At 41.8% G+C, this 25,632-nt stretch overlaps 1 protein-coding gene across 11 annotated transcripts in view; it reads left to right on the top strand.

Annotated features, from left to right (window-relative positions):
• Positions 1 to 25,632, top strand: part of DOCK10 (dedicator of cytokinesis 10) — a 270,916-nt gene that overhangs the window by 101,559 nt on the left and 143,725 nt on the right. For 8 of the 11 annotated variants that reach the window (XM_058703033.1, XM_058703060.1, XM_058703088.1 and 5 more), the window contains exon 2: positions 12,970 to 13,089. In XM_058703033.1, the coding sequence (XP_058559016.1) occupies positions 12,970 to 13,089 (120 nt within the window). The remainder of the gene's footprint in view (positions 1 to 12,969; positions 13,090 to 25,632) is intronic. The other 3 variants (XM_058703042.1, XM_058703020.1, XM_058703070.1) reach the window with 1 other exon arrangement.

A 25,632-nucleotide genomic window follows, 5' to 3' on the forward strand; every position in this document is an offset into this window, starting at 1 on the left:
CGTGATTAGATAGGGGGTCATTCTGTCCGACCGTCTCACCTACTCTCCGTAGGACCTTGAGTAGATTACAGAAATTACCCTCAACCTCGGTTTACTCTGCCCCAAGATGTTCGTCACAATACCTGTCTATCGTAAGATTGCTTATTGGATTTCAGTTTGACCATGTGCCTTCTGAACGTGATGTGAACACCGTAAAAAGTGGGGAGTAACCGTGTCACGTCTGTCGTATTAAGAAAACCAAGTAAAGTACTTCCATTTCCAAGGGCAAGGGAAGAGGGATTATAATCGTAGTGAGAATGCCTTTTCAGTGACTGTGTATTTACAGCCACTGGACTATATAGGTGACTCCTTCCTCCTGGGGGCCTTGCACAAAGATGAAAGGTGACAGAGCCACTCAGTAGACAAGATGGACATTCAGGGTCCCAGATCGCTCTATGCGTTGCTGGACCCTGCCTTAGAAATGTCTTGTGTTTTTTTTTTTTTCCCCACCCGTGCACTAATGCACACAAAGCCACATTGGACTTTCCACAGCATGATTATCTAAGCTTTCTAAAAGCTAAACCAGTATCTCTAGACAAGCTTCAGAGACAGTTTTGATCGGTGATAAGGAAGAAACAATTCAAGTGACAAAAGGCCCAACACGTGAAGACATGGCCTGAGGTTATCTCAGAGAATAAAAAAAAAACAAAACTTTCTTTTGAATTTTTTGGATATACTCATATTGTAGTGAAAGGAGAAATAATGACTGCTCTGGATAATTATGATAGGTTATCTGTTTTTAGAATGGTCATGTAGATTTCGAATGCCACAAACCTTTTCCTGCTCTAAGGCAGATTTAGAAATGGTTTCATTTCACAGTAATCTAGAATACTTCACCAGAACACTGTGACTTCCTAAAACGCACACAACCCAGACTTGGTACTCTCAGGACACAGACCGACAGTTGTGTTTATTTTGTTTTCTTCAGATGCTGTTCGAAGCTGTTTATCTAACTCTGTTGGAATTTTAACTGTTTTGGAAGTTTCCCTCATTAATCCTGTTTTCAAGTGTACTGGCTAAGAGATGGCGTCACATATTTTAATCCACTTGTCACAGTCAATATACTGTATGAGAGCAACTGCATTATGAGAGAAGTTCAAGGAAAAGGAAACCTCTTTGGTTAGATTGTCAAGTAGAGCTACTTCTGTTGATTTTTCTAGTGCGTATGGTACTCTGTAGTTGTTTTTTTAAACTGCCTTTCTATTTTTATTTATTTATTTTTTTAACCAAATCATTCGGTGTGATCTCTGGTACATCGGAAGTCAATAAAAAGATCACTTCCTCCCTAAATCGCATGTCCTAATTTGGAAAGATTAAATACACGGTTAAGTTGAATTAGTATATCAATCATCTGCACAGTCAGGAAAAAAAAATGAAAAATTCATTTAAATAAATGTGTGTTGTTATTTTTAAGTTATTACTGGTTTGTGGGTCATGAATTGACAGGATTTGAGACTATTTGGAGAACTTTGGATACACATGAAAATCCTTGCTCTCCTCTTTCATAATAGCCTATTAGCACTTCAATAGAAAATTGAAAAACTGTTGGGGCACCTGGGTGGCTCAGTCGGTTAAGCGTCTGACTTCAGCTCAGGTCATGATCATGATCTTGTGGTTCATGAATTCTAGCCCTGCTTTGGGCTCTGTGTTGACAGCTCAGAGCTTGGAGCCTGTTTCGGATACTGTCTCCCTCTCTCTGCTCCTCCCCTGCTCATGTTTCTCTCTCTTTCTCTCTCTCTCTCTCTCTCTCTCTCTCTCTCTCTCTCTCTCTCTCAAAAATAAACAAATATTTAAAAAATTGAAAGCTGTAGAAAGATAATATAATCTGAACATCTTTAACATATCTCTCACACACATCATTTTATATAAAGTATTGCGCTATATATATAGTCTTTTAAGTGCATTTTTAATCTGTTTTTCCATGTTTATGTGAACAGCCTTTCTCCCTGGTCATCTGTACCTCCTTGTTCCATACAGACATTCACAATTACCTGTTTGAGCTATTTCATAATGAGCCAATTAGCTGAAAGGAAGCACAGGCAAGGGTCCCAGGATTATGCGCGAGGGTAACAAACAATGAAATAGGACTGAATCCGGGTTCAAACAATGGAAAGTAGGGCTAAGAGCTATAAATGGACAGTTGAAGAAAGCAAAAAAGCTGGAGTAATGGGTGGGGGGATCTGAATTCAATCCAGGCCATGGAAATAGAGACGTGTATATTGAAACTTGATTTAACCCAACAGTCTAGGCAGGGGACTCTGAGTGTGGCTGTAGCAACAGGGTGTACTTAGCCAGGTAGCTGCAGAGAAGACGCTTCCAAAATGGACTCAGGAAAGGTACCTTCCACTTAAGCAAGAATGAACTTAGTTTCCTCAAGACTGACTGTCAAGAGAAGGGGAAGAGACAAAGTAGAGAAGAACTGCCAACCTGGCAGAGTCAATTCCATGATGACACCCTTTATTACCTCTGAGCAGGAGGTGGACCATTTGTCCGGGAGGGAGTAGGGCACAATGGACAGAAAGCGCCATGATCCCAACAGATCTTTTTATTCCCCAGATGGTGGTTGTGGCCCAAAACTTTTGGAATCTGGAGATTCTCTCAGTTAGTGGCAATTTCCATTGGATTTGTGACACAAACATTAGCTAGCATTCTCTATACACTGCCTTAATATACCTTTCATTTCCTATTCTCCATCCTCCTTACCCTCTTGTAAATATTTTTCTGTCCTCTTCCCTAAGGTGCCCAGTGACTTCACCTTGTCGCAGCTCACAAAGGGAGCAGAAATCATACTCAAAACTATAGCTGTATTTCAGCAGCCTCCCTCCGAGAGAGGGGGGGGTGGGGGGCAGAGGGGGAAGCTATTGCATTTCCTCTTCCTGCAGCACTGTGACTGGTGGTGTAGAGAGAATCAGGTTTTTGACAGTGAGCTGGGTTGCAATTCCAGTTCATCAGTCAGCCTGCTGACCCAAGTCCTCAGAATCCAAGTTTCTGCATCTGTACAAAAAGCAGTGATGATCTCTTCTAGGCTTTATAGGGATGTTCAGTGAGAGAAAGTGTTAAATACTCTCACGGTCCTGGGTGATAGGGCATATGACCCTAGCGAGGCCCATTCAGCACTTCCCTCTAGAACTCTGAATCTTGAGTGGAGAGATGCCAGGATCCCACACGACTGACCTTCAGTTCCAAACATTGAGACTCACCAAGACTGTTCCTAATAGGGGTGGGGAGAGAAGTCCACAGAGGGAAATAAAATGCTAGTACAAAAAAGAAATCAGGGCAGGTGCCATCTGGGCCAAAAAACAACAAATGCCCACTATGCATATTCAATCTCAAGTAGCCAAAAGTAAGAAAAGAAATAAAAGAAGGAGCTGACTGTCATTATTGGAGAGATCTATTGAAAATATAAGATGCATGTTGTTGACAAAACCATTTACATTCTTGTATGTGTGTGTGGCATGTATGTGTTTATGTATATATGCACACACACACACACACACACACACACACTCCTCGTACTCAACCCAAAAGTTCATTTGTGTGGCTGTTAACGTTCTAAAATAGTGTCAGAGTTTAAGCCAGTGGAAGCCATCATGACAGATTTCACGTGAATTAATCTAAAATTCCCAGCAGTTGGCTCTAAGGCATTAATTTCTCTGGTATCAGGCAGACTTGTAATTGGATTGTGATGTATTTTTAATGATATTTATTATCTTTCAAGTGTTTCTAGAAAACTAAATGAGACATGTAATTAAATTTGATTTAGATCTTTTTGGATCTTTTCTACTTCTTTACAAGCCCCCGTGTTAGATGGAGAAGCAAACACTCTTATTTTTTTATTATCATTTGTTATACAAAGCTGTGTGAATTTTGATGTGCTGCTAAGAGATATATCTGGTCAAATTTCCTTAAAAAGAAAATAAGCCTGTGAAGGTCTGGTTTCAGTTTGAAAGTACACCTTAAATCATAGTTCCTATAAATCTCATTTGTGTCCTCGGTTTTCCTGATAACATTAAGAGTTAACAAAATGGAATATTCTGATTTTTCGAACTGTAATGTTTCTGTTGAATATGATGACTTACCTTCCTTTATATCTGCAAAGGACTTTATAATTTACCAACTTTAACCTGCTTCGTTTCACTGAAATGGACCGAGACATTTAAAGAGTTACTACTGGTTGATTTCTTCTGAGATCTGTGTCCGTTTTTGTTACCAAGGGAACCATTTCCAAATTCAGCTTAATCTGAGCTTGCCCAGCTGTACAATTCTTAACTTTGATTTAGCTAGTGTTTTTCCATTCTCATGAAACTGTGTACTTCAAGGCAGAGCGAAGGTTAAAGGGTCAGCATAAGATGGCTTATTCCTTACTTAATCATTTCCTTTTTGGTAAGAAAAGCTAGTCTTGTTTTCTGAAGCTCAAACATTTGAGAGGTTGTCCAGTGAAACTCCCTTTGATGAAAGGCTGAATTAAATCTGTCACACGACCACAGGCTGACAGCTGTGGCCATGGATACAGCTGTATGGGTTCTTTCCAATTCTGTCATTTATTTTAAACACAAATAGTGTGGAAGTTGGTTCCATTCCAGTTGTACGAAGGCCAGAGGGTCCTGGATTAAGTTAAGGTCTAAAGAATCCATGTGTCATTTGTATTTTTATTTCCTCTAAGAAATTTAATCAGTTATCTGGATAATGCTTAAATTAGTTAACAGCTGTGTTGCTTCTAATTTGTTTTGGAGATCTTGAGATTGGAATTCTTTTTAGGGTTTCTTTGAAAACCCTGTGGATCCTCCATGTCAGTTATTTGTTTGTCTGTATGCCAAGATGTGAAGAGGATGTTTAAATAATTGGCATCTCATGCCTACTATATTGGTCCTGAAGTAAATATCAATTTTTATTTGTTTGTTTTCCTGGATCATTAGCCAAAATGAATGGTTTTGTAAGGTGAAGAAGACGCTCAGCTATCAATTAATTCTGGAATGAATATTCAAATTAGAATAAATGTTCAGATATCTGGCAAGGACAAGGCTGATTGGGGAAGATTAAGAAAGTCCCAACTAGCATCACGGAGGGCAAGTGTGTCACAGAAAGATTATAAAGGTTCTCCAAGGTAGGGGGAAAATCTTTTTTTCATAATAATGTTTCCTGGAAAGATCAGATTTTTCTGAAAAGGAAAACCACGGGAAACTAGTTCAGATCAACAAACTAGAGTGACCTCAACGGTGAGTAGCGAGTCTTGGCTCCCTAATTACACTTGAAATTTAGAACACAAATCTGTGACCTCCCAAAATGAAGGATCCTAAATCCCAATTAACCACTTTCCCTGATTAGGTCTTAGTGATCTTGTTTACTTCCAGTACTGATAAACTTGACCTGCATGAATGTAGGTGAGACCTACAGAAAGACATCCTATATCTCCAACTTGATTGTCTCTACGTATGAGTTTAATACTAAACTAATCTTAAATTTAATCTTTTTTTTAAATTCAGAAGTATAAATATATAAAAATGTTTTCTAGGCTGTTTCTCAAGGTAGAATTTGAGGCAGAATTTCATAGTCACTTTATTTGCTGACGTACTTGATTAGGTAGATTTCCTTCCTTTTTTCTTTGCAGGGTACAGCAGCCTGACTTGATTCAGGCAATTCACAGTGTAGATGCTGCCCTTTTAAAAAAAAAATGTCAGTGTTTTCCTTATGTTATTAGTTCTTTTGTTTCCACAGAATAGCTAGCTATTAAGGTTTTTTTTTTTTTTAAAGGAAATTTAGATAATAAATACAGAAGCATGTACCATAGTTTCTGGGTACATGAGGAATTTAGTGTAATGGATTTAATTGATTGGTTGGATTGACTTGGTTTTGGTATATGCTTTTGGGTAAAACATGTAGGGTAATTTCAGTGCTTTTCAAAGACAGATCTATATTTGTCTGGCATTCGGTCGTTCGCTTAATACCCTCTCATACTTCATGTCCTTGATCCTTATAATAACACTGCTATAAGCAGGAAGTCGCCCTTTGACTCCTTTAAATCAGCTTCACTCAGTCTCAACGTAAGTACCTTGTCCCACTTACACAGCTGGTAGATAAAAGACTGTGGCCCTCCAACTACAGATTCTGACTTCTCATCATTTGCTATAACGACCAATGCACAGAGGTGTTTAAGGAACTTAGCAGATGTCTGTGGTTCCCTCCAGAGCTCAAAATACTTTTCATTAATACATTGCTAATTCTCCTTTTTTGCTGACAGTAGATTCTAGGACCACATACATAATCTGTAATTATTTTCCCCAGTCCTCTTTCCCCAGTGTTTTATATGTCTTTTTTTTTTAGTTACTTGAGGCTGTTACTGGTTGAACCTTCATGCAAAGTTCCTGCTACGATTTTTGAGGTTTTCTCTCTGGTATGTCTTCAAAGGGTAAACAGTTTTAAAATCAAACAATTCCCCAGTGTTTCCATGAAGGCATGGTAGCTTTGAAAGACCAAGTTCATTTTTTCACCGTGATGAAAGCAATACACGTTCATTGTAGAAAATTTGGAAAATGTGAGAAATCAAAATAGCAAATACCTAAATGTCATAACCCATCCCAATATAATAACTGATCATGTATAGACCTATATCTCTAATCTGCTTTCTTTAAATTTTTTAGATCTTATGCAGATTAAAATTAAGTTTAAATTCAATTCCTCTCTACTCCTGAAACCAATACTGCTCTGTATGTTAACTACCTAGAATTGAAACAAAAATTAAAAAGAAAAAAAGAAACAGGCAGAATTCCATGAAAAATAAAATGAATGAGGGAAACAAAATTTAAGATTGTATCTTCAAAGCACTTAGAATGTATCATTTAAGCACTTTTGAAAAAAAATAATAAAATAAACAATAATTAATACATTTAAACTCTGGTGTGCAATATTTATTCTCATTTTTATTTAACAATAATACATAAGCGATTTTGCTTGTTATTACAAACTTCCAAAAACTCAGTTGAAATGAGTATGTATTGTTTCCTAGAATGGATGTGCCATAATTTCATTGTAACTCCTTATCCTCAATGATTTACTGTTTCCCATTTTTATTTATTTTTTTAAATGTTTATTTGTTTATTTATTTTTCAATATATGAAATTTATTGTCAAATTGGTTTCCATACAACACCCAGTGCTCATCCCAAAAGGTGCCCTCCTCAATACCCATCACCCATTTTTAACTGGCCTTGTCCTTCAGGCCTTACTATCCCTTAGAGGTCTAAATATTTTGGATTCAAACTTTCGTATTGTAATATGCATGCGTCTTGAACAATCGTCTCTCCTTTTGCAGCAAATCTCGCCATCTTGGACATCTTGATCACGGACCCCACCCTCCTATTCCCCACCCCCCCACTCCCCCACCCAGGCAAAAGCCAATCATATGCAAAACATTGTTACTATCCTTACTAAAGAATTGAAGAGTTACAAGGAGGAAACCGTGGCAGATATTGCACAATCATTCATTAGTGTGTTTTAACCCACATCCTATTTCCAGTGTCCTTCCCCAAGCCCATTAGAGCAGTAAGCCTCTCTCCACTGCACACAAGTCTGAAAAATACCAATCGTTGTTTCTGAGCAGCAGCTCCAGTGTCTTCACTTTGGGGATATAGCCTCCATCATCCTGCCTTCCTTTCTTATCCCTCCTGGATTAAGGTGAATATATTTTCTCCATGCTGTTACGAAGATAATATTGCAAAGACACCGTTTTATAAATCTTGGCTTATATGTGGAGTTATTTCTTAAAAACATCATCTCAAGAACAGAAATTCCTGGGTGAAAAGATATAAACTTATTTACTCAACAGATATTTACTGAATGCCTCCTATTTGCTCTCTGTACACATTCAATTTACAAGGCAAGTGCTTTAAATTCATGACTAGTAAAAATGTAAACTCACAGACTTTATCTACTTCACACTTATGTAATTAGTACTGTGGGTGTGATGCTATTCTAAAGCATAACTATATTACCTCATTTAATCCTACAATGTAGTTCCTACTAAGGTATCCATTTTGCAGTTTATAAACTAAGGTACAGAGATTCTTTTTTTTTTTAATCCAAGTTAGTTAACATGTAGCGTAATAAGGAGTCATGACTCACATATAACTCCCAGTGCTTATCCCAAGTGCCCTCCCTAATGCCCATCACCCATTTAGCCCATCGCCCCACCTAACATCCCTCCAGTAGCCCTCAGTTTGCTCTGTACTTAAGAGTCTCTTATGGTTTGCCTCCCTTTGTTTTTATCTTATTTTTCCTCCCCTTCCCCCGTGTTCATTTGTTTTGTTTCTTAAATTCCACATATGAGTGAAATCATATGATATTCGTTTCTCTGACTGACTCATTTCACTTAGTGTAATACACTCTAGTTCTACCCACATTGATGCAAATGGCAAGATTTTGTTCTTTTTGATCACCTAGTCGCACTCCACTGTGTGTGTGTGTGTGTGTGTGTGTGTGTGTGTGTGTGTGTGTGTATACCATATTTTCTTTACCCATTCATCCGTTGACGGACATTTGGACTCTTTCCACAATTTGGCTCTTGTCGACAGTGCTGCTATAAACTTTGGAGTGCATGTGCCCCTTCGAACCAGCATTTTTGTATCCTTTGGATAAATACCTAGTAGTGCAATTACGGGGTCACAGGGGAGTTCTATTTTTAGTTTTCTGAGGTACCTCCATACTGTTTTCCAGAGTGGCCGCACCAGTTTGCATTCCCACCAGCGGTGCACGGGGTTCCCCTTTCTCCACATCCTCACCAACATCCGTTGTCTCCTGGGTTGTTAATTTTAGCCATTCTGACAGGTGTGAGGTGGTAACTCATCCTGGTTTTGATTTATATTTCCCTCATGATGAGTGATGTTGAGCATCTGTTCATATGTCTGTTAGCCATCTGGTTGTCTTCTTTGGAAAAATGTCTATTCGTGTCTTTTGCCCATTTCTTCACTGGATTATTTGGTTTTGGGGTGTTGAGTTTGGTAAGTTCTTTATATATTTTGGAGACTAACCCTTTATCTGATATGTCGTATGAAATATCTTCTCCCATACTGTCAGTTGCCTTGTAGTTTTATGGATTGTTTCCTTCACTGCACAGCACAGAGATTGTAATTAACATGCCCGACGTTGCATACCCATAAGCAGAATTCCAGACAGAACCCCAGGAATTCTGGTTCCAGAGTGCATGTTACCCTCTCTGCTCATCTCAGCATGGAACACCTGTAATCACACTCTACCTTTTGCTTTGGACTCTGTAAAACAAGGCTGGCTAGTCTAGGTTGTTTCTTAGTTAGATTGTACTTCTATTCTGGAGAAAAGGCTAGGTTGGTAACTTAGTCATTTAACTTTTCATTGTTGCATGCTTCAAATGCTTAGGTCTTCGGTGTCATTTTTCGCCCATGTAATTTTGAATTATAATTACAAAATTAATTAATTAATTCAGATCCTTGCAACAGTGTACTGTGCTCTTGAAACTTGCATCTTTAACTAAGGCACGGCCAGTCTGCTTTCCAAGCAAATTAAACGGCTCTTGACAGCCTTGGCTATTACTAAGATGGCAGGTTTACCAACTCCAAGGCTTAGATACCGTGTTGGCATTCCATGAGAACTGGTGGAATAAGAAGAGGAAAAGAGAGCATTTGTGTTCGCGACAGGAGCCCGTTCTTCTGCAGTGAAGTTCTGCTGTGGATTTGGGGAAGTAGATCAAACAAATCTCTCAATACGTAGGAGAAGAACAGGCCCTATTACCACTGTGGCATAACACCAGCCCTGTTGCATAATAACAGATACTGCTGGGTGCCTTTTCCCATGCCTAGAGCGATTGTAGAACAGCTAATGAAATTCATTAGTCATTTGAGAGAGAGTAAGAGTAAAAAGCACTATAAAAATCCAATCCAATTCAGGGCAATCTTGGCACATGCCTTAGCCCAGTTGGTGCATTTCCAAAAGAAGGAGGCACATTAAATTCAGGAGGGACAACCCAACTGTTCTAAAGCTATAAATCAATGCTACTCAGTTCTCATTTGCACTCAACGTCTCTGCAAGGAGCAGTAGTGAGAAATTAACTGATTCCACCATCCTCAAATACATCTGTCTCTTTGACCATAACACTGAACAGACAGCTGTCTTGCTCCAGAGAAAACTGTGGTCCCATGACCTGGATCCTGACCATCGCAGATGCGTAAAGCATTCATGCCAAGCATCAGCAAATCCCAAGCCCTAGGTGCTACGGAATATATCATTGTGATTTTCGTTTTTAGACCTCATACCCACAAAATGAAGAAACACCGGATGTCTCGAATGCTGCCCATTGACTGACACATTCCCTGGAAAGACAGAGCTCTCCTAATATATCCCCCGGAAGTAACGAAGGGAACGCGTTATTTGAAGCAGCTCTGTTGGGTTTTGCAGCCCCCAAATAACCTTAAAATAACTTCAGTGCAACATTTCTACAGTAAAGGCTTGATAAATGTCATTCATTGATTGGCTGACCTACCATAGCCTGAAATGCATTAATAAAAATATACCTGCCAACAGATGTTTGCAGGCTACGCCTTTTATTGGGTACCTCAAGGGAAGTTTGGGATTTCGTCTTTCTATGGTTTTATTAATACCCTGTGACTTGTGAACTCTGATTTTCCCATTGTACTCATTTAGGTGGGGCTAATTCTAGGTGGAGCGTGGGCCCCTAGGGAGACATCTTCTTTAATGGTCTTCTCGTCTCCAGCTTATTTATTAACGCTCAAGTTTGCAACTAAGGGAGATAACATTAAAAGGATGGTGAGAACAGGATTGTAAAAGCCTCCGAAAACATCTTATGCCATTTGCTTTTAAACCCATAATTTGCAACACGCACAAAGCCACACTCTCACAGTCTTGTTCTTGTCTATGTGAGGAACGGGAGCAGAGAGAAAGTATTAGTAACCACATCACGGGCTGTTGGTATATGAGCACTGAAAGGCGTCAGCACGCTTAAGCTGGAGATCCAGTGACAGAAGGGGACATAACCAACCAAATCTGTGGTTCACTTGCTACACATCTCATGCATAAACACAATATTAAAAGAAGGAGAAAAACAAAGAGGTTCCCAAATCAGCCATGTGTCTCAGACTTGAAGGCCTGAGGGAGCAGTTGGTAATGCAACGTGTGACATTACAGGGTAAGAGGTAGTAGGTGAGGAGCACTGAGGTCTATAGCTGAACTGGAGTGAATTGCGGCTACTTGAAGACGTTCGAAGCCAACTAAAAATAAACTCAAATAAGGCCAGATCTAACATCTGGAGCCAGCATGTGCCTCTTGAGCTATCCATTTGTGATTCTTGGGCTTAACCTTGGCCTGGGAAACTAGGGAGATGGAACTTAAAATAAGTCTACATAGAATAATCATGTCAAAAGGCAGAAATTCTAGAAGGAGCTTTTTGGGGTTCTTTGGGTTTTTTTTAATTACCCAAATCACACCATAACGTCTCTGTGTCTTCTGCTTCAAAACAGTGAACATTTCACACAGGTCTTTCACTAAAGAGGTTGTGTCAGACGTCTAACCATCTTTTCTCCAAATATCACAGGGAGTCCTGTGTTTTTATTTGCTAAATCTGGTGATCTTACTTGAAGACCCTTCCAGAGAGAATATTCACCTCGCATCATCCTCAGTTTACTTAAGCATCTGTAAAATGGGTTTCTTTCATTTTGTTTCAATGCAAGAAGTACATGGAAATCCTTGTTGGTGGCCCACTGGGTCACATCTTGTTTTGGTTTTGTTTCTATTTGAAAAAAAACACTGCTATTTTGAGGAGCCAATTAGCAATTACTAAAATGTTGGTGGAAGTTTCTAGGACCTTACCAGCGGAGATCTTCCAAAGAAGGCCTTAGAAATCAAAGCTAAATCTTTGTGCTTTGCAGACTGGGAAGGGGTAAGGTTGGCAGGAAACTGTCGATGTCATTGACATGATAGAGGGAAAAAACTGTTCTCCATTTATGACATTCCCTTTAGTATCTAGATTTCACGGTGACCCCTCCAGCTTCCAAGAGCCCCGTAAATAATCCCAAAGGTCATCCTTTTTCATTTAAGTTGCATAAATATTTCATTGAAGAGCTAGGGAACTCAAGACTGTGTCTTTGGTTTTCTGCTTTATTCTTTATTTGGGGACCTATTTTTCTCACGGTTTTGGAGTAAACACGTCAACCCTGTAACAAAATAGCCACACCTTCCCCCACTGGTGTTGGTCACTAGGTGGAATAGGCAGTTTCTTTGAAGGAGGTGTCTTTCCTCCCGGTTTCAGGATTTTAATGTAGTGCGATTATCTGGCTGTTTTTTCAGACTCTTCTCCACTTTCACCACACTACACCCTTAATAGTTGTGTCGCTCAGTTCTGTTAGAGAATCACCCAGCTTCTCTCTGTTGTGGCAAAGAGGCTCCGAGCCAAGCAATTAATCCTGACACAGGATCCAGGCCGCAGTAACAACGAAGACAGCCCATGATACTTTGCTTGCTAATAGGGAGCCAACATTTTAAAATAGAGCCAGGTAAACCTCACAAGGAAAGATCTAGTTCAGCAAAACAGATGATGATCATAATACTGTAGCAAGTAGGCAGAGGACCTTTCTTCAAATAGACAAAGAGAAAATTTACATAATTCAGTGGATGTGTTTGGCTGACTCCAGTGAGCTTTGGGGGCTCCGTGCGAACAGCTTGAGTTACTGAGCAAGACGTCAAGTATTTCAGGGTCTTCTCATATTATTTCAGATTTGGAAATGATAGTCATGTGGCTTTGCCCTAAATGCTTGGGGTCCCTGTGACTCCATTGGAAGGACTGCATGATGTCAAAACCTTGGTAATACTAAGAACTGAAATCCAACCAGGCACTGAGAACAAGCAAGATTATGTGTATCCGTGGTTAATACCCTATTTTCCTTTTCCACAGCAGGAAAAGCCCAGACTTCTCGAGCCTTTGGATTATGAAACCGTCATCGAAGAACTTGAAAAGACCTATCGGAATGATCCCCTTCGAGATCTCCTGTTCTTCCCCTGTGACGACTTTTCAGTAAGCATTATCTTTTCGAGGCATCTGAGTTCGGGGAGGGGCCCACAGAATGATCGAAGACCGTCCCAAGCTGGGTCACTGTCCTCCCTTATAGATTCAAGGTGCAGAGCACTTCTTCCTGTGGCTCTCGTACGTCCCAGTCACTGCAGTGGGAAGCCACATCGATGAGAGAGGTGGTACCACGGTGGCCTTTTGAGACAGGAGATGCACAGAATGCTGCCTGGTTCCAGGCGGTACCGGTATCCCTGCCAATGTCTGGGTTTCTAGCTGCTACCTTACCTGGCCTCAGAGAGCACTTCCTCCTTCCCCCCTTTCTGACCGAAAGCTTCCGAGCAACTGAAACCAACCAATGGCAGAGGTAGGAATCTTCTCGGCACAAAACTTGCAGTTCTTAAAAATCACCCTTCACCTTGGCTGTCCTTTTGTAAGGAAATGTTGAGGCTTGCGTGCAGAGAAAGGTAGGCAGCACATGTTCATGGGAAGATTTAGGATCTGAGGACAATGCCCACCGGCACATGGAATGCTCCTGAAGGTGGGAGAGAGAATGAATAAAAAGGCAGTCCCCCTAGGAATCAGACACAAGCACAGTAAAATGACAGCTGATGAGCACCCGTGTGTCTTTGGCACTCTATCTGTGGTCCTCTTAAACATTTTTAAATTGTTAGTAAATATCTGTGTAAGCAGAGATCTCAGCGGGCAGATGGTAACCTTCTTCCTAGAAGAAAGGTAGCCGGAGACATCACAAATGAACATCTTGAAGCCGATGAAAAGGCAGCTTCAGGGTCATCTTGTGAAGTAGCCACTGTCCATGGAAACTTGTGTTGAGTGGCTTGGGTCTCATGCTCACCCTGCCTCAGCCAGCCTCACACTTCTGTCCCCTCTCTTAACTTTGGGGCAGATCTGGCTTCTGGTTCCTAAAGGTCAATTATTTCCACCTTCCTCCATGGATTCGTAAGAAAGGAAGTTAACAATTTTCTGTTCCAAGTACAAAGAGGGATGGAAGAAAGGAGACAGATTGGTAGATAGGAAACAAGAAACTCTTTTGATTTGCTTTTTCCAATTTTTAAAGGGCTCCTGATTTACTGTTTGACATACTTTAAGAGAGCCTTATCTCGGGCAGGGAAATGTCACTTCCGTGGTTGGACCAGGCCACCGCGGCTTGAACTGCAATCACCAAGCTGAGCCATGTTGTGTTTTTTGTTTTTTGTTTTTTGTTTTTAATTTCACACCCTCACTGTCTTTCATACTGAAGGTAAACTTTTATGAAGACTCTTTCTGTCAACAGGAAAATCCTTGAAACTTGGAGACCTTTGCATTCTAGCTCTGGCTTTCAGAAAGATGGCAAAAGCCACCTCACATGTCCCCAGCTCAAGGAGGGAGTAGAGGATGGGTTGTGACATTTGCACTGAATTTGAATTCATTTCTTGGCATCTTTCCACTCTTGTTTAAGTTAAAGATCGGCTGATTACTACTCTAGGACCTTTGCCATCCTTAATGGTGTAAACCAAGCACATGATAGCTTACATACTTCTTTATTTTCCCAGAGGTGAATGTTCTAGTAAATACACTGAATTCTTTCATCCTATGCTTGCTTAAAAGCTTTCTGTGGCCACCCCCATTGCCTTCAAAACAAAGGGCAAACACCTTAACATTTCCCAAGGGTCTTTCCAAAATCTGGGCTTTGCTCATCTAAAGTTCGTATTCTTCCTCCCCCACCCAATCCCTAACGCTGTCATCACGGGCACCTTCATAGTAAAATATCAGCACAATCCTAAACATAACATTCTCTCACCCCTCAGACCATTTCCTTCCTTTATTCATTCACCAAATATGTAATATGTAATAATAGTATATAATACTGACTGTTAAGCATTAATGCCAGAATGGCGAAGCAGCAGCGATTGGACAGAAATTGCCTGGTTTTAGTGGGGATTACCTTTCGGTCAGATGAATCAGGCAGAAATGAGTAAACAGTTTAACTAACAAGATAATTGGGATTGAAGACCAGTTCTATGAAGAAAATGAGACAGGGCCATGTCATAGAAAAAACGGTGACATTTGAACTGAGTTCTGAATCCCCAAGGAAGACCAACCCCACTAAAACCGGAGGAGGAAAGGAGCATCTCAGGCTAAAGGAAGCTGCTAGAAAGGCCCTGGACAGCTGTGGACAGAGTGGTCAGAGACCAGGTCAGGCCAGGACGAGATAAGGCATTTGCGTCTTGTTCCAAATGCAAGTGGCAAGTGGCAGGCCATGGGTCTGTTTCAAGAAGGAGAAAAACTGGGGCTTCTGGGTGGCTCAGTCGGTTATGCATCCGACTTCGGCTCAGGGCATGATCTTGCAGTTTGTGGGTTCGAGCCCCGCGTGGGGCTCTGTGCTGACAGCTCAGAGCCTGGGGTCTGCTTCAGATTTTCTGCCTCCTTCTCTCTCTGCTCCTTCCCTGTTCTCTGTCTCTCTCTCTCTCTCTCTCTCTCTCTCTCTCTCTCTCTCTCTCTCAAAGATAAACATTAAAAAATAAATTAATCTTTAAAAATAAATAAATAAAAAGAAGAAGAAAAACTGACTTGGTGTATATTATTGGAAGCTCACCCAGCCTCTGTGTGGACAACAAATAACAGGGTGAAGAGGAAGCTGGGGGACCAGCTGGGAGAGAATAGCTCTTAATTAGCAGGTGCTCAAAAGATATTGGATGCCACCTCGTCTGTAGGATCAGGAAATGTCATATCATACAGTTAAATCGTCATTTGTATCAAGCACCTGACAAAAGGAGTTTTGAATATTATTACCATGTAAAACTGTCAGTTTTTGAATTTCTTTAATGTTTATTTATTTTTGAGAGAGAGAGAGTGGAGGAGGGGCAGAGAGAGAGGGAGGCATAGAATCTGAAGGAGGCTCCAGGCTCTGAGCTGTCAGCACAGGGTCCGATGCGGGCCTCGAACTCACAAACCGCGAGATCATGACCTGAGCCGAAGTCAGATGCTCAACCGCCTGAGCCACCCAGGTGCCCCTCAATTGTCAGTTTTTGAACAAAACTCAGATAGATTGTCTTCCCTCTTTTCTCCTCTACAGAGTCGGGGTTGACAAGCCATGACTCATGGATGGCCTGCCGCCTGTTTTTGTCTGGCCCACCATGAACAAAGAATGATTTTTATGTTGTTTTTTTATCCTACTTTTTTTTCCTACACAGAACTGGCTAAATCATTGAAGGAAAAAAAGAAGAATATTTTGTAACCCATGAAAATGCTATGAAATTCAGGTTTTGGTACCTGTAAATGAAGTTGTATTTGAACAGCACGGTGATGCCCCCTTCTTTTACCCACTGTCAGTGGCTGCGTTTGTGACGCTCGGCAGGATTGCAGCAGAGGTAGAGGGCCCTGAAAGATGTATTATCTGGCCCTTTACAGAAAAAGTTGGGGCAGCCCTGCCATAACAAGCAGAACTGTGTGCATTTGGGAGGTTTCTCACCTCCCCCTCTGTAGAGTGAGACCCTTCTCTCAGTGCCCTCTGCCCCCGTCCACTGCATCCACAGCTCATGTCACATTTCAGGGGTGTTGCCCGCCAACAGGAAGCCCCCGTGCCCCGGCCGGAGTACCATTTTCCAGGCTCATCCTTGAGCGATGAGTAAGGATTCTCCGGGATGAGCATGGACCGTTCTCCACTCACCCAGTGGGACGGGGCAATAGAATGACCACCCCCATCCCCGGGCATGACAGACTGGAAGGAGTGGGGTGGCTCCCAACTTCCCACCGCCCCCGCTCCAAATGCCCTGAGCCCAGCTGTGCCCTAAGGCCAGGAGAATCCAGCGCGCTTCCGTCTTCCCACCTTACCAAGCACCCGCACTTGCAGCAGACATGATTCATTACTTGGTTTGTTTAATCAATATTTATTCAGCACCCACGAGGCGCTGAATATAGAACAGCACTTCCCAGACAAGCGAGGCTGACAAGAAAAGCCAAATCCGTCTAGTTAAGGAGTGTGCGCCCTAATATGGATGAAACATAAAGTTGATGAAGAATGCTGGCTTCTTAGGGTGAAGAAATTTCAAGAAACAGGGGCTTCAACGGCTACTTGATGCACCTTAAAGGAGATTGTTTTTCACCAAGGCAGGATTCCTGCAGTTTTTCGCCCTATTCAGTTGCTGGCCCACACCATCACATCCTTTTTTGCCTCGATGCCCAAAAGTGGCCTTTAACCAGTCTTCCTGCTTCCTCCTATGCACTCATTTAAAGGAAGCTTTGGAAATACAAATCAGACAGTGAATACCACAGCCCTGGTTCAAACTTTCCAGTGGTTTCCCACAGCCTTCAGAGTCCAAACCAGCTTCTCACCACTGTCCCCGTCACCTGGTGCCTGATGACCCCTGTGCCCTAATCTCCTCGTCCTGTTTCTCTTGGTCACTGCGTGGAAACCTAGCATTTTCTCTGCTCCTTGAACTTGCCAAGCTCATCCCCCCTGTCAGGGCAAGTCTGCTCTTGGCACAACCTGTCCCTGTTTTTCATTCACTTCAGTTCGGATGCTTCCTCTCCAAAGAACCATCCATGATCCCAACCATGCTGTGTCACTCTGTCACATCATCCTTATTACTTGCCTTTTTTTTTTTTAACGTTTTATCTTATTTTTGAGGGAGAGACAGGGTGCAAGTAGAGGGAGGGGCAGAGAGAGAGAGGGAGACACAAAATCCAAGCAGGCTCCAAGCTATGAGCTGTTAGCACAGAGCCCACCATGGGGCTCGAACTCAACGAACCGTGAGATCATGACCCGAGCCGAAGTCAGACCCTTGACGAACTGAGCCACCCAGGCACCTCTGATTGCTTGTCTTTATAGCACTTATCACCATCTGGAAAGACTTCAGTTTGCTTTTTTCTCTCCTCTGTCAATTGTTCCTCGCCATTAGGGCGTACCCTCTAGCAGGACAGGGATGTCTTTTTCGATCACTGGGAGACTTCCAGCAACTAAAGTAGCCCTTGGCACAAAGCAGGTGGAAAACGAATATTTATTTCATGAATTATCGTTCAGAAACCTGTAGGTTATTATTTTCAAACATAACTGGAATCCTTTGAATACCTGTGGGAACCAGAAGTCCATTGCGAGACGAAATTTGAGAAGAGGTTGAAGCAGTTGGCTTTGCTTGATGATGAGGAAAGTGATCATTCGTATGATCACTTTCCTCTTCGTATGATCACTTTCCTCTTCGTATGATCACTTTCCTCTTCGACACAAGACAATATATCCCCGTAAGGAAACAGCCCTAAGGTCATGGTCCCCTCCTGCAGGGGCTCATTCTGTCTGATACAGTGCCTGCCACATAGCCACCATCAACACAGCCTAATTTCCTCCGTGTCGCCCTTCACGTTACTTGCTTTCTGTTCCTAGGCATGGGAGAAATCAGTATGTACCTGTGTTTCAAGTACCCAACAGTGTCGGGCTCGTGGGCGTTCGGTGAAGATTACTGAACCTTGAACCAGAATCTTCTTCTTCCTGGTGAAGGGGCTGTGGTAGAGGCATTTTGCTGTATCTTGGCACGTCAAGTGCGTGGGTTCTGGGAGCAGGCAGTGTGTTCAGTGTGATCTTCAGAACTTTTTGCATCCTAATGAATCACTAAGAATAAGCAGTCTAGATGCATGTGTTAACGCATTCATTGCAAAAACATGAGCTCCTTCACTCGCTGGATTGGCTACTCTTGCTTTTCTCCCCTTTCTTTTGGAAGCACGTCGTGATAGAAACTCGAGACCAAAAAGCGAAGCACTTAGTCACCAAATTGTGGCTTCGTGACACAGGCAAGGGGAGGAAGGAAGGAACACAGGAGCTAACGAACAGTTTCAAGGGCACAGTGAATCATACCGTGGAGTGATTCGGTGTGAGGGGAGACCGATTAAACAACAACAAAAAAATAGGAGAACAAAAAATGAGAAAGCCAGAAATGAGTATCTTGCTGAGTAACAGATACAGACAGGCTGCGGTGGAATCACTTCTGGCTGTAGAAAACCTTCCATGAGAAAATTCAGGGGTCTGAAAAGTAGCCCGCCGTGGAAGGCTGTGCGATCACACCCGGGCTTCAATACCGCCCATGCTGGACAAACTGCTCTAAGGCGGCTTCATGGCCCGCCTTCTGGGAAGTAAGCTGCATATATCAAGGGTGCAGATACGAACAAGAAGCCTTGCTGACGCTTGGGAGGTTACGCCTTTGACCCCTGGCAGTGCCATTTTCAAAGTCGGAGGTCTATGTTGCGCACGTGAGACAGCGGGCCGAGAGAGTTACATGATCCCCTCAAATCTCCTCTTCATCTCACTCGTTCGGAATTAGTGTCTCAGGGCTCCCCAGTGCCACCCACAGGGCTCGTTGGCTTACTGTCATGACCCAGTGAATTGTGAGTTCTTAACATACCAATGGCTTGTCCTTTTCACAGTATGTTTTTAACTATAAAAAGCAACTGTGTGTGGGGACTTCCGTACTCAAACCACATGGGTCATATTGGTGACAGGAAGTAGAAGGGCCTTCAAATCTGTTAAACTGAAAAGCAGAAAGGTCCTGTGTTGTTTTTTTTCCTTCTTCTTCTTCTTCTTGTTTCTCTTACTGAGACCCAGCTTAACATTTTATAGGACTCTCAATCTCCTTTTTAATCCTCGGCTTCTGAGCCTGAAAAGCAGGCTTTAAATGGCTCACAGCATTCATACCAGAACACTGTAATTGCCATTTAAAAGCTAAGTAATAGTCTTTGTTGAACTAGGTTATTTCTAAATTCTAATATTCCTCCCGTTTATAAGCTAATGAGGCTGAGATTTGCAAAAGGCTCTCGTTCAAGGATGCAGAGCAACTGTGAGGACAGAAATCAAACATGAGCACTTTGACTTGCTGTTAGCATTTCTGTCTCCCCAACATGCTTTTGGCCAGCTGCTTCTTAGAAAAATAAGGTGCACGCTTCGGGGAAGTTTTAACTCCTTGAATCCCACAATGGGTGACATTAGAAAAGTGGTATGGTAGTGAAGAATTCTAGAGTGGTTCAGTAAGAATATGTGAGGACTTCTCTGGGCTTGATCGAACTAGGAACATATACACATAAAGTACACGGAAAGACTTATACCTGAATATTCATAGCACCATTATTTATAAGACCGCAAGGGGGAAACAATGCATATATATGTCCATCAACTGATGAATGAATAAATATAGTGTGGTATATCCACACAATGGAGTATTACTCAGCCATTAAAAAAAAAATTAAAGACTGGTTCATACTCTAACATGGACGAAACTTGAAGCCATTATGCTAAGTCAAAGAAGCCGAATACAAAAGAGCACATATGGTACGATTCCAATTGCATGAAATGTCCAGAATAGGCGAATCCAGAGAGACAGAAAGTTAATAGCTGCCAAGGGCTCAGGAGAAAGACGAAGAGGAAGTAATTGCTAGTAAATATGGGGTTTCTTTTGGGGGTGATGAAAATATTCTAAAATCAAATAATGATGATGGTCGCACAGCCCTGTGAATGTATAGAAAACCACTGAACTCTACACTTTAAAAGGGTGAATTTAGGGCACCTGGGTGGCTCAGTCAGTTAAGCATCTGAGTCTTGATTTCGGCTCTGGTTGTAATCTCACAGTTGTGAAATAGAGCCCCACAAAGGGCTCCATGCCGAACGTGGAGGCACTTGGGATTCTCTTTCTCCCTCTCCTTCTGCCCCTTCTCTCTCTTTCAGAGTAAATAAACATGTAAAAGGGTGAACCGTATGGCATGTCAATTATATCCCAACAACACTCGTGAGTTCCAGCCCTGCATCAGACTCAGTGCTGGCAATGCAGAGCCTGCTCGGGATTCTCTCTCTCTCCCTCTCTCTCTGTCCCTCCCCTGCTTGTGCTTTCTCTCTCCCAAAATAAATAAACTCGGAAACAATGTTTTAAATAAAAGGAACAAATTAAAAAACAATACAAAACATGGGAAAATATTTCATATATTGTTTTATTTTATTCCCAAAGCAGATTTGACGTGGCTTGCTTACAGACCAGCAATATATACATATATATTGGCTGAATTAATCACCAGCGGAGCTTTTGGGTCTAAAATATTCTACAGTTGAGCTGTGGACTTCATATATGATACAGACAGTAAATTTTATAGTTCAGAGACGAGAAAATGTGCACTGGATGAATTAGAGAAGATTTTCAGAAAGAGCTGGCACCTATACTAAGCCTGAGGTTAAGAAAGAGTGAGGAAAGTAAAGGAGAGGGGAGGGGAGGGGAGGGGAGGGGAGGGAAGGGAAGGGAAGGGAAAGGAAGGGGAGAGGAGGAAGAGACCGCATAATAAGGCTAGTGCAGGAATATGTCTGCAGCAGAAGAAGGAATGTGAGCAGGCATATTAATGATGTGTGGCGGGTTGGCTTGTGTCTTAGGCCATTGCTTGTCACGGGGCCATGTGTGCAGGCCTCACACCAAGCAGGCTTCTTCCCTGTGCCTCCTTGGAAAGAGAACTCAGACCACAGCCTCTGAGTCCTTGCCAAGGGGAGGTCCTGGTGCGATGAGTATGTTGTTGGAGCTCGGTGTTCTGTGAGTGCTCGCATTCTTGCATATGTAAAATGTTTCGTCCTAACTTCCTCCAGAGAGGAGGCAAGACACGTTGTGGAGCCTGGAAAATAAATCACGGAAAAAGAAGGGAAGTGACTTGCTCAGTGGTTAGCTAATCCAAGGGTAAAAAAAAAACACAAAACCTAGAACCAGGTCTCCAAACTTCCCTACTTCTATTCTTTTTTTTTTTTTACTTTTCAATGTTTATTTACTTTTTGAGAGAGGGAGAGTGAGGGAGAGGGAGAGAGGGAGAGGGAGAGTGAGAAAGAGAGCATGAGGTGGGGAGGGGCAGAATGAGAGGGAGACATAGAATCCAAAGCAGGCTCCAGGCTCTGAGCTGTCAGCACAGAGCCCGACGCGGGGCTCGAACCCACCAACCATGAGATCGTGACCTGAGCTGAAGTCCGACGCTCAACCGACTGGGCGACCAGGCACTTCCCTACTTATATTCTTAAATACTGTGATAGGTAAAGTCTCAACGCTTGACTTGCCTGGATGGTAACAACTGTCCAGCAATGGGGAGCTGCTCACTTTTTGTGCGTTTCCCATACACTTTAATGCAGCAAAACAAGAAGGACCTTCCCCCCTAAAGCACAGGGAATAAGTAATGGGAATAAAGACACAGCATAGGGAATATGATCGGTGGTGTTGTAATAGTGTAGTATGGTGACAGACGGTAACTAAGTTGAGCATAGCCTAATGTATAGACTTGTCCAGTCTCTATGTTGTACGCCTGAAACTAATGTCTGTTGTGCATCACCTTAACTCATATTAAAAAATAAATGAATGAGGGACGCCTGGGTGGCTCAATTGGTTAAGCCTTCAACTTCAGCTCAGGCCATGATGTCATGGTTCGTGAGTTCGAGCCGCGCGTCGGGCTCTGTGCTGACAGCTCGGAGCCTGGAGCCTGCTCCGCATTCTGTGTGTCTCTCTCTCTGCCCTCCCCCCACTTGTGCTCTCTCTCTTTCTCTCTCTCAAAAATAAATAAACATAAAAATGTTTTTTAAAAGTAAAATAAATGAATGATCGAAGAGGGAATTATTGGTAGGGGAGCACAACAAAGGTATTAAAGTGATATTCTCATGTACTTAAAAAAAAATAAAACAAAATCATGACAACACTCTTCTGAAAGTGGTACAAAATGTTTTTCAAGCAACTAATGTAGGGTAAGTGTCTACTAGAATATAAGGCCGTATCGGTGTCTTAATCTGAGAAATTTAGGTGAAGATCATTTTTAAACACGTGCTTAGCTTGGAAGGTATTGGGAAATGTTTGTTAATAGACTTTACTGTAAGACTTGTCGAATTCTCAAGCTCAGACTGATTAATTACTATAAACAGCATCATTTTTGCTCTCTGTTTTGAGCAGCTGGGATCTATAGTACTGTCAGGAAGCTTTGCTCAGCCCAGGATAGGAAAAGCAGCCTCATTTTTTTTTTTAGACTTTGACCCGTGGCTTTTGGCCAATTGCGAAATGGCCATGATGTGCTTAGAATGAAGTCTTCTGTGGTCATTTTAGCCAGCAGAATGGTGGCTGTGACAAAGCCACAGAGACTACCCACTAAAGAGTGGAAGGAACCAGAAAGTGACAGGGCTGTCGTCGAAGATGTCTGAATAGCATGGACCTGAAATTATAAACACAAGCCTGCATGCCTCGTTTCATAAATAAAATGACAGTTCATGTTTCCAAATGCCTAATCTCTGGACAGTAGGCCCCTTATAAAACTCTACCACCAAAAGAGGACTGCGGCTCAGTTCCAGTGCTGTCTCAGATCCGTTTCATGCAATTGAGCGCTACTAATTGTCAAGCAGAAGGTTTAGAAAAGAGAACAGGAAGTCTGCTGTGGCCAAGGCAATTTGTAGTGGTCTGAAAGCATCTAATTCTCAGAAAAGAAATTCTTTGTAACCATATTAATCCCCTTAACAAATATGACTGCATACTTCGCTTTTTATTTGATGAATTTATTTTTGCTTCAGTGGAGACACATTAAAGAAATAAGACATCAGTGGAAGTGCCACAGTTCTGAAAGTTGAAACTTTTATGGAGGCTCTCTGCTTTTTCAGCCACATGTTCCAGTATCACAACAAAATATAGCTGAGATCAATAGCATGTCACAGGCGTTCATTACATGTGCATTTCTTTTCTTATACCTTGTGTATTCTGTGCAAGGGATTAGATGTACAGTAAGTCCATGCAAGTTGTAAAATAATGTTTTAGATTTAACACATGGTTACGTGAGGGTGATTCAGCCCCAGTTGTCTTATTAAGAATCAACATGAGGGGTGCCTGGATGGCTCAATCGGTTAAGCATCCGACTTCGGCTCAGATCTGATCTCACCGTTTGTGGGTTCGAGCCCCGCGTCGGGCTCTGTGCTGACAGCTCAGAGCCTGGAGCCTGTTTTGGATTCTGTGTCTCCCTCTCTCTCTCTGACCCTCCCCCACTCGCACTCTGTGTCTTTCTCTCTCAAAAATAAATAAACGTTAAAAAAAAAAACAAAGAACATGATTTCATAACTGGAGGTCATCAGGAATCACTCATAGCCATTGTGCACGTGATTATACACATGATTATAAAGTTTTTATAAATCCCAACTTGAGTGAATTTCCAATCTCATACATTACGTATGTATTATGTATTGGGGCTCTATTTTTACTACAAGTAGCTATGTGACCATTATTACTTGAATCCTGAGTCCATATCCAGAAATTTACCATTAAAGAAAACAAAAAATTTCTTAAGCCAGTTCAGTATCCTGACTGTATTATACCAGAAAGCAGTGATCTTAGTGGGGCACTGGGTATAACTTCCTAAGAAATTTCCATTTGAGCCATGTTACTCTGCTTTCCATCAGACTTGGAATATTTTAGAGCAGCTGTTACTACTTTTTTAAAAAGCAAGAAACCAATAAGAGACTGCATGGGATAATGAGAAATAGGAATAATATTTTGCTTTTTTGTATAAAAAATGTATTCTAAAATAATGACTGAAATATAAAATTTTTTTAATTAGAGAAAAAAATTCCTGATCTTGCCAGTAGATTATAATATATAATGTTCCCTGTAAACACCAAGCAGGTGACACTGTGTATCTGAGAATTATCTACCCAAACAGGAAAAAAGTTACGCCCAGATAATTGAAATCCCGCAATGATCTCGAAAACTCAATTTAGGTATGAATTTTAATCTTTTACTCCAGACTTCCAATAGAGTTTATGTACTGTTTATCTTCTAACAGAGTGCACAACATATAAGAAGCAACTTGAAAGAGGGAATCCAAAAGGAATCAAAAAAGTAAAATCTAAATAATACTAAGTCCTAAATCGGCCCTATTGTACTTCACGTGGGTGTATCTGCAGTTGGCTTGATTGGTAGCCATGGCCTCAGAGAACTTCTACACCCTGTTCACACAACTGCAGTGACATCCTGGGGCAGATGCATGGATCAGGAGAGCTCCGTCTACACTGCATTTTAGGATGAGCATTGAATTTTGTCCTAGGATGTATCTAGAACTTTGTTTCCTCATTATTTTTTATCCTCTGATTTTGTCGGATTCACATGACACCCTTCCTCTTTCGCAGCGTCCAAACTATGCACATGAAGGCACACACACACACACACACACTCACACAGCATACCTGTGCACAGACATGCATGTGGTCACATGCCGCACACACACACCACATGTGCACTGACACAACGTATGCACACTCAAACACAGCACACCATCATCCATCATCCTCATGCACACCCATAGACATGCTCGTGCACTACACCTAATCACACATGCTCACGCAGACACGCACACACATATGCACAGAACCCACACATCCTGATTCACACACACTCAACACATTCGACAAACAAGTATTTAAATGCCCCACTGGACACTGAGGTTAGAGCAGTGAACAAAAGAGACCAAAGCTCTTGCCCTCATGGAGCTTATATTAAGAGCGAAGAAAAAGGAGGATTTGAAGAAAATACGAGT

This window comes from Neofelis nebulosa, chromosome 2, assembly GCF_028018385.1.
Source record: "Neofelis nebulosa isolate mNeoNeb1 chromosome 2, mNeoNeb1.pri, whole genome shotgun sequence".
In the NCBI taxonomy this organism is placed as follows: Eukaryota; Metazoa; Chordata; class Mammalia; order Carnivora; family Felidae; genus Neofelis; species Neofelis nebulosa.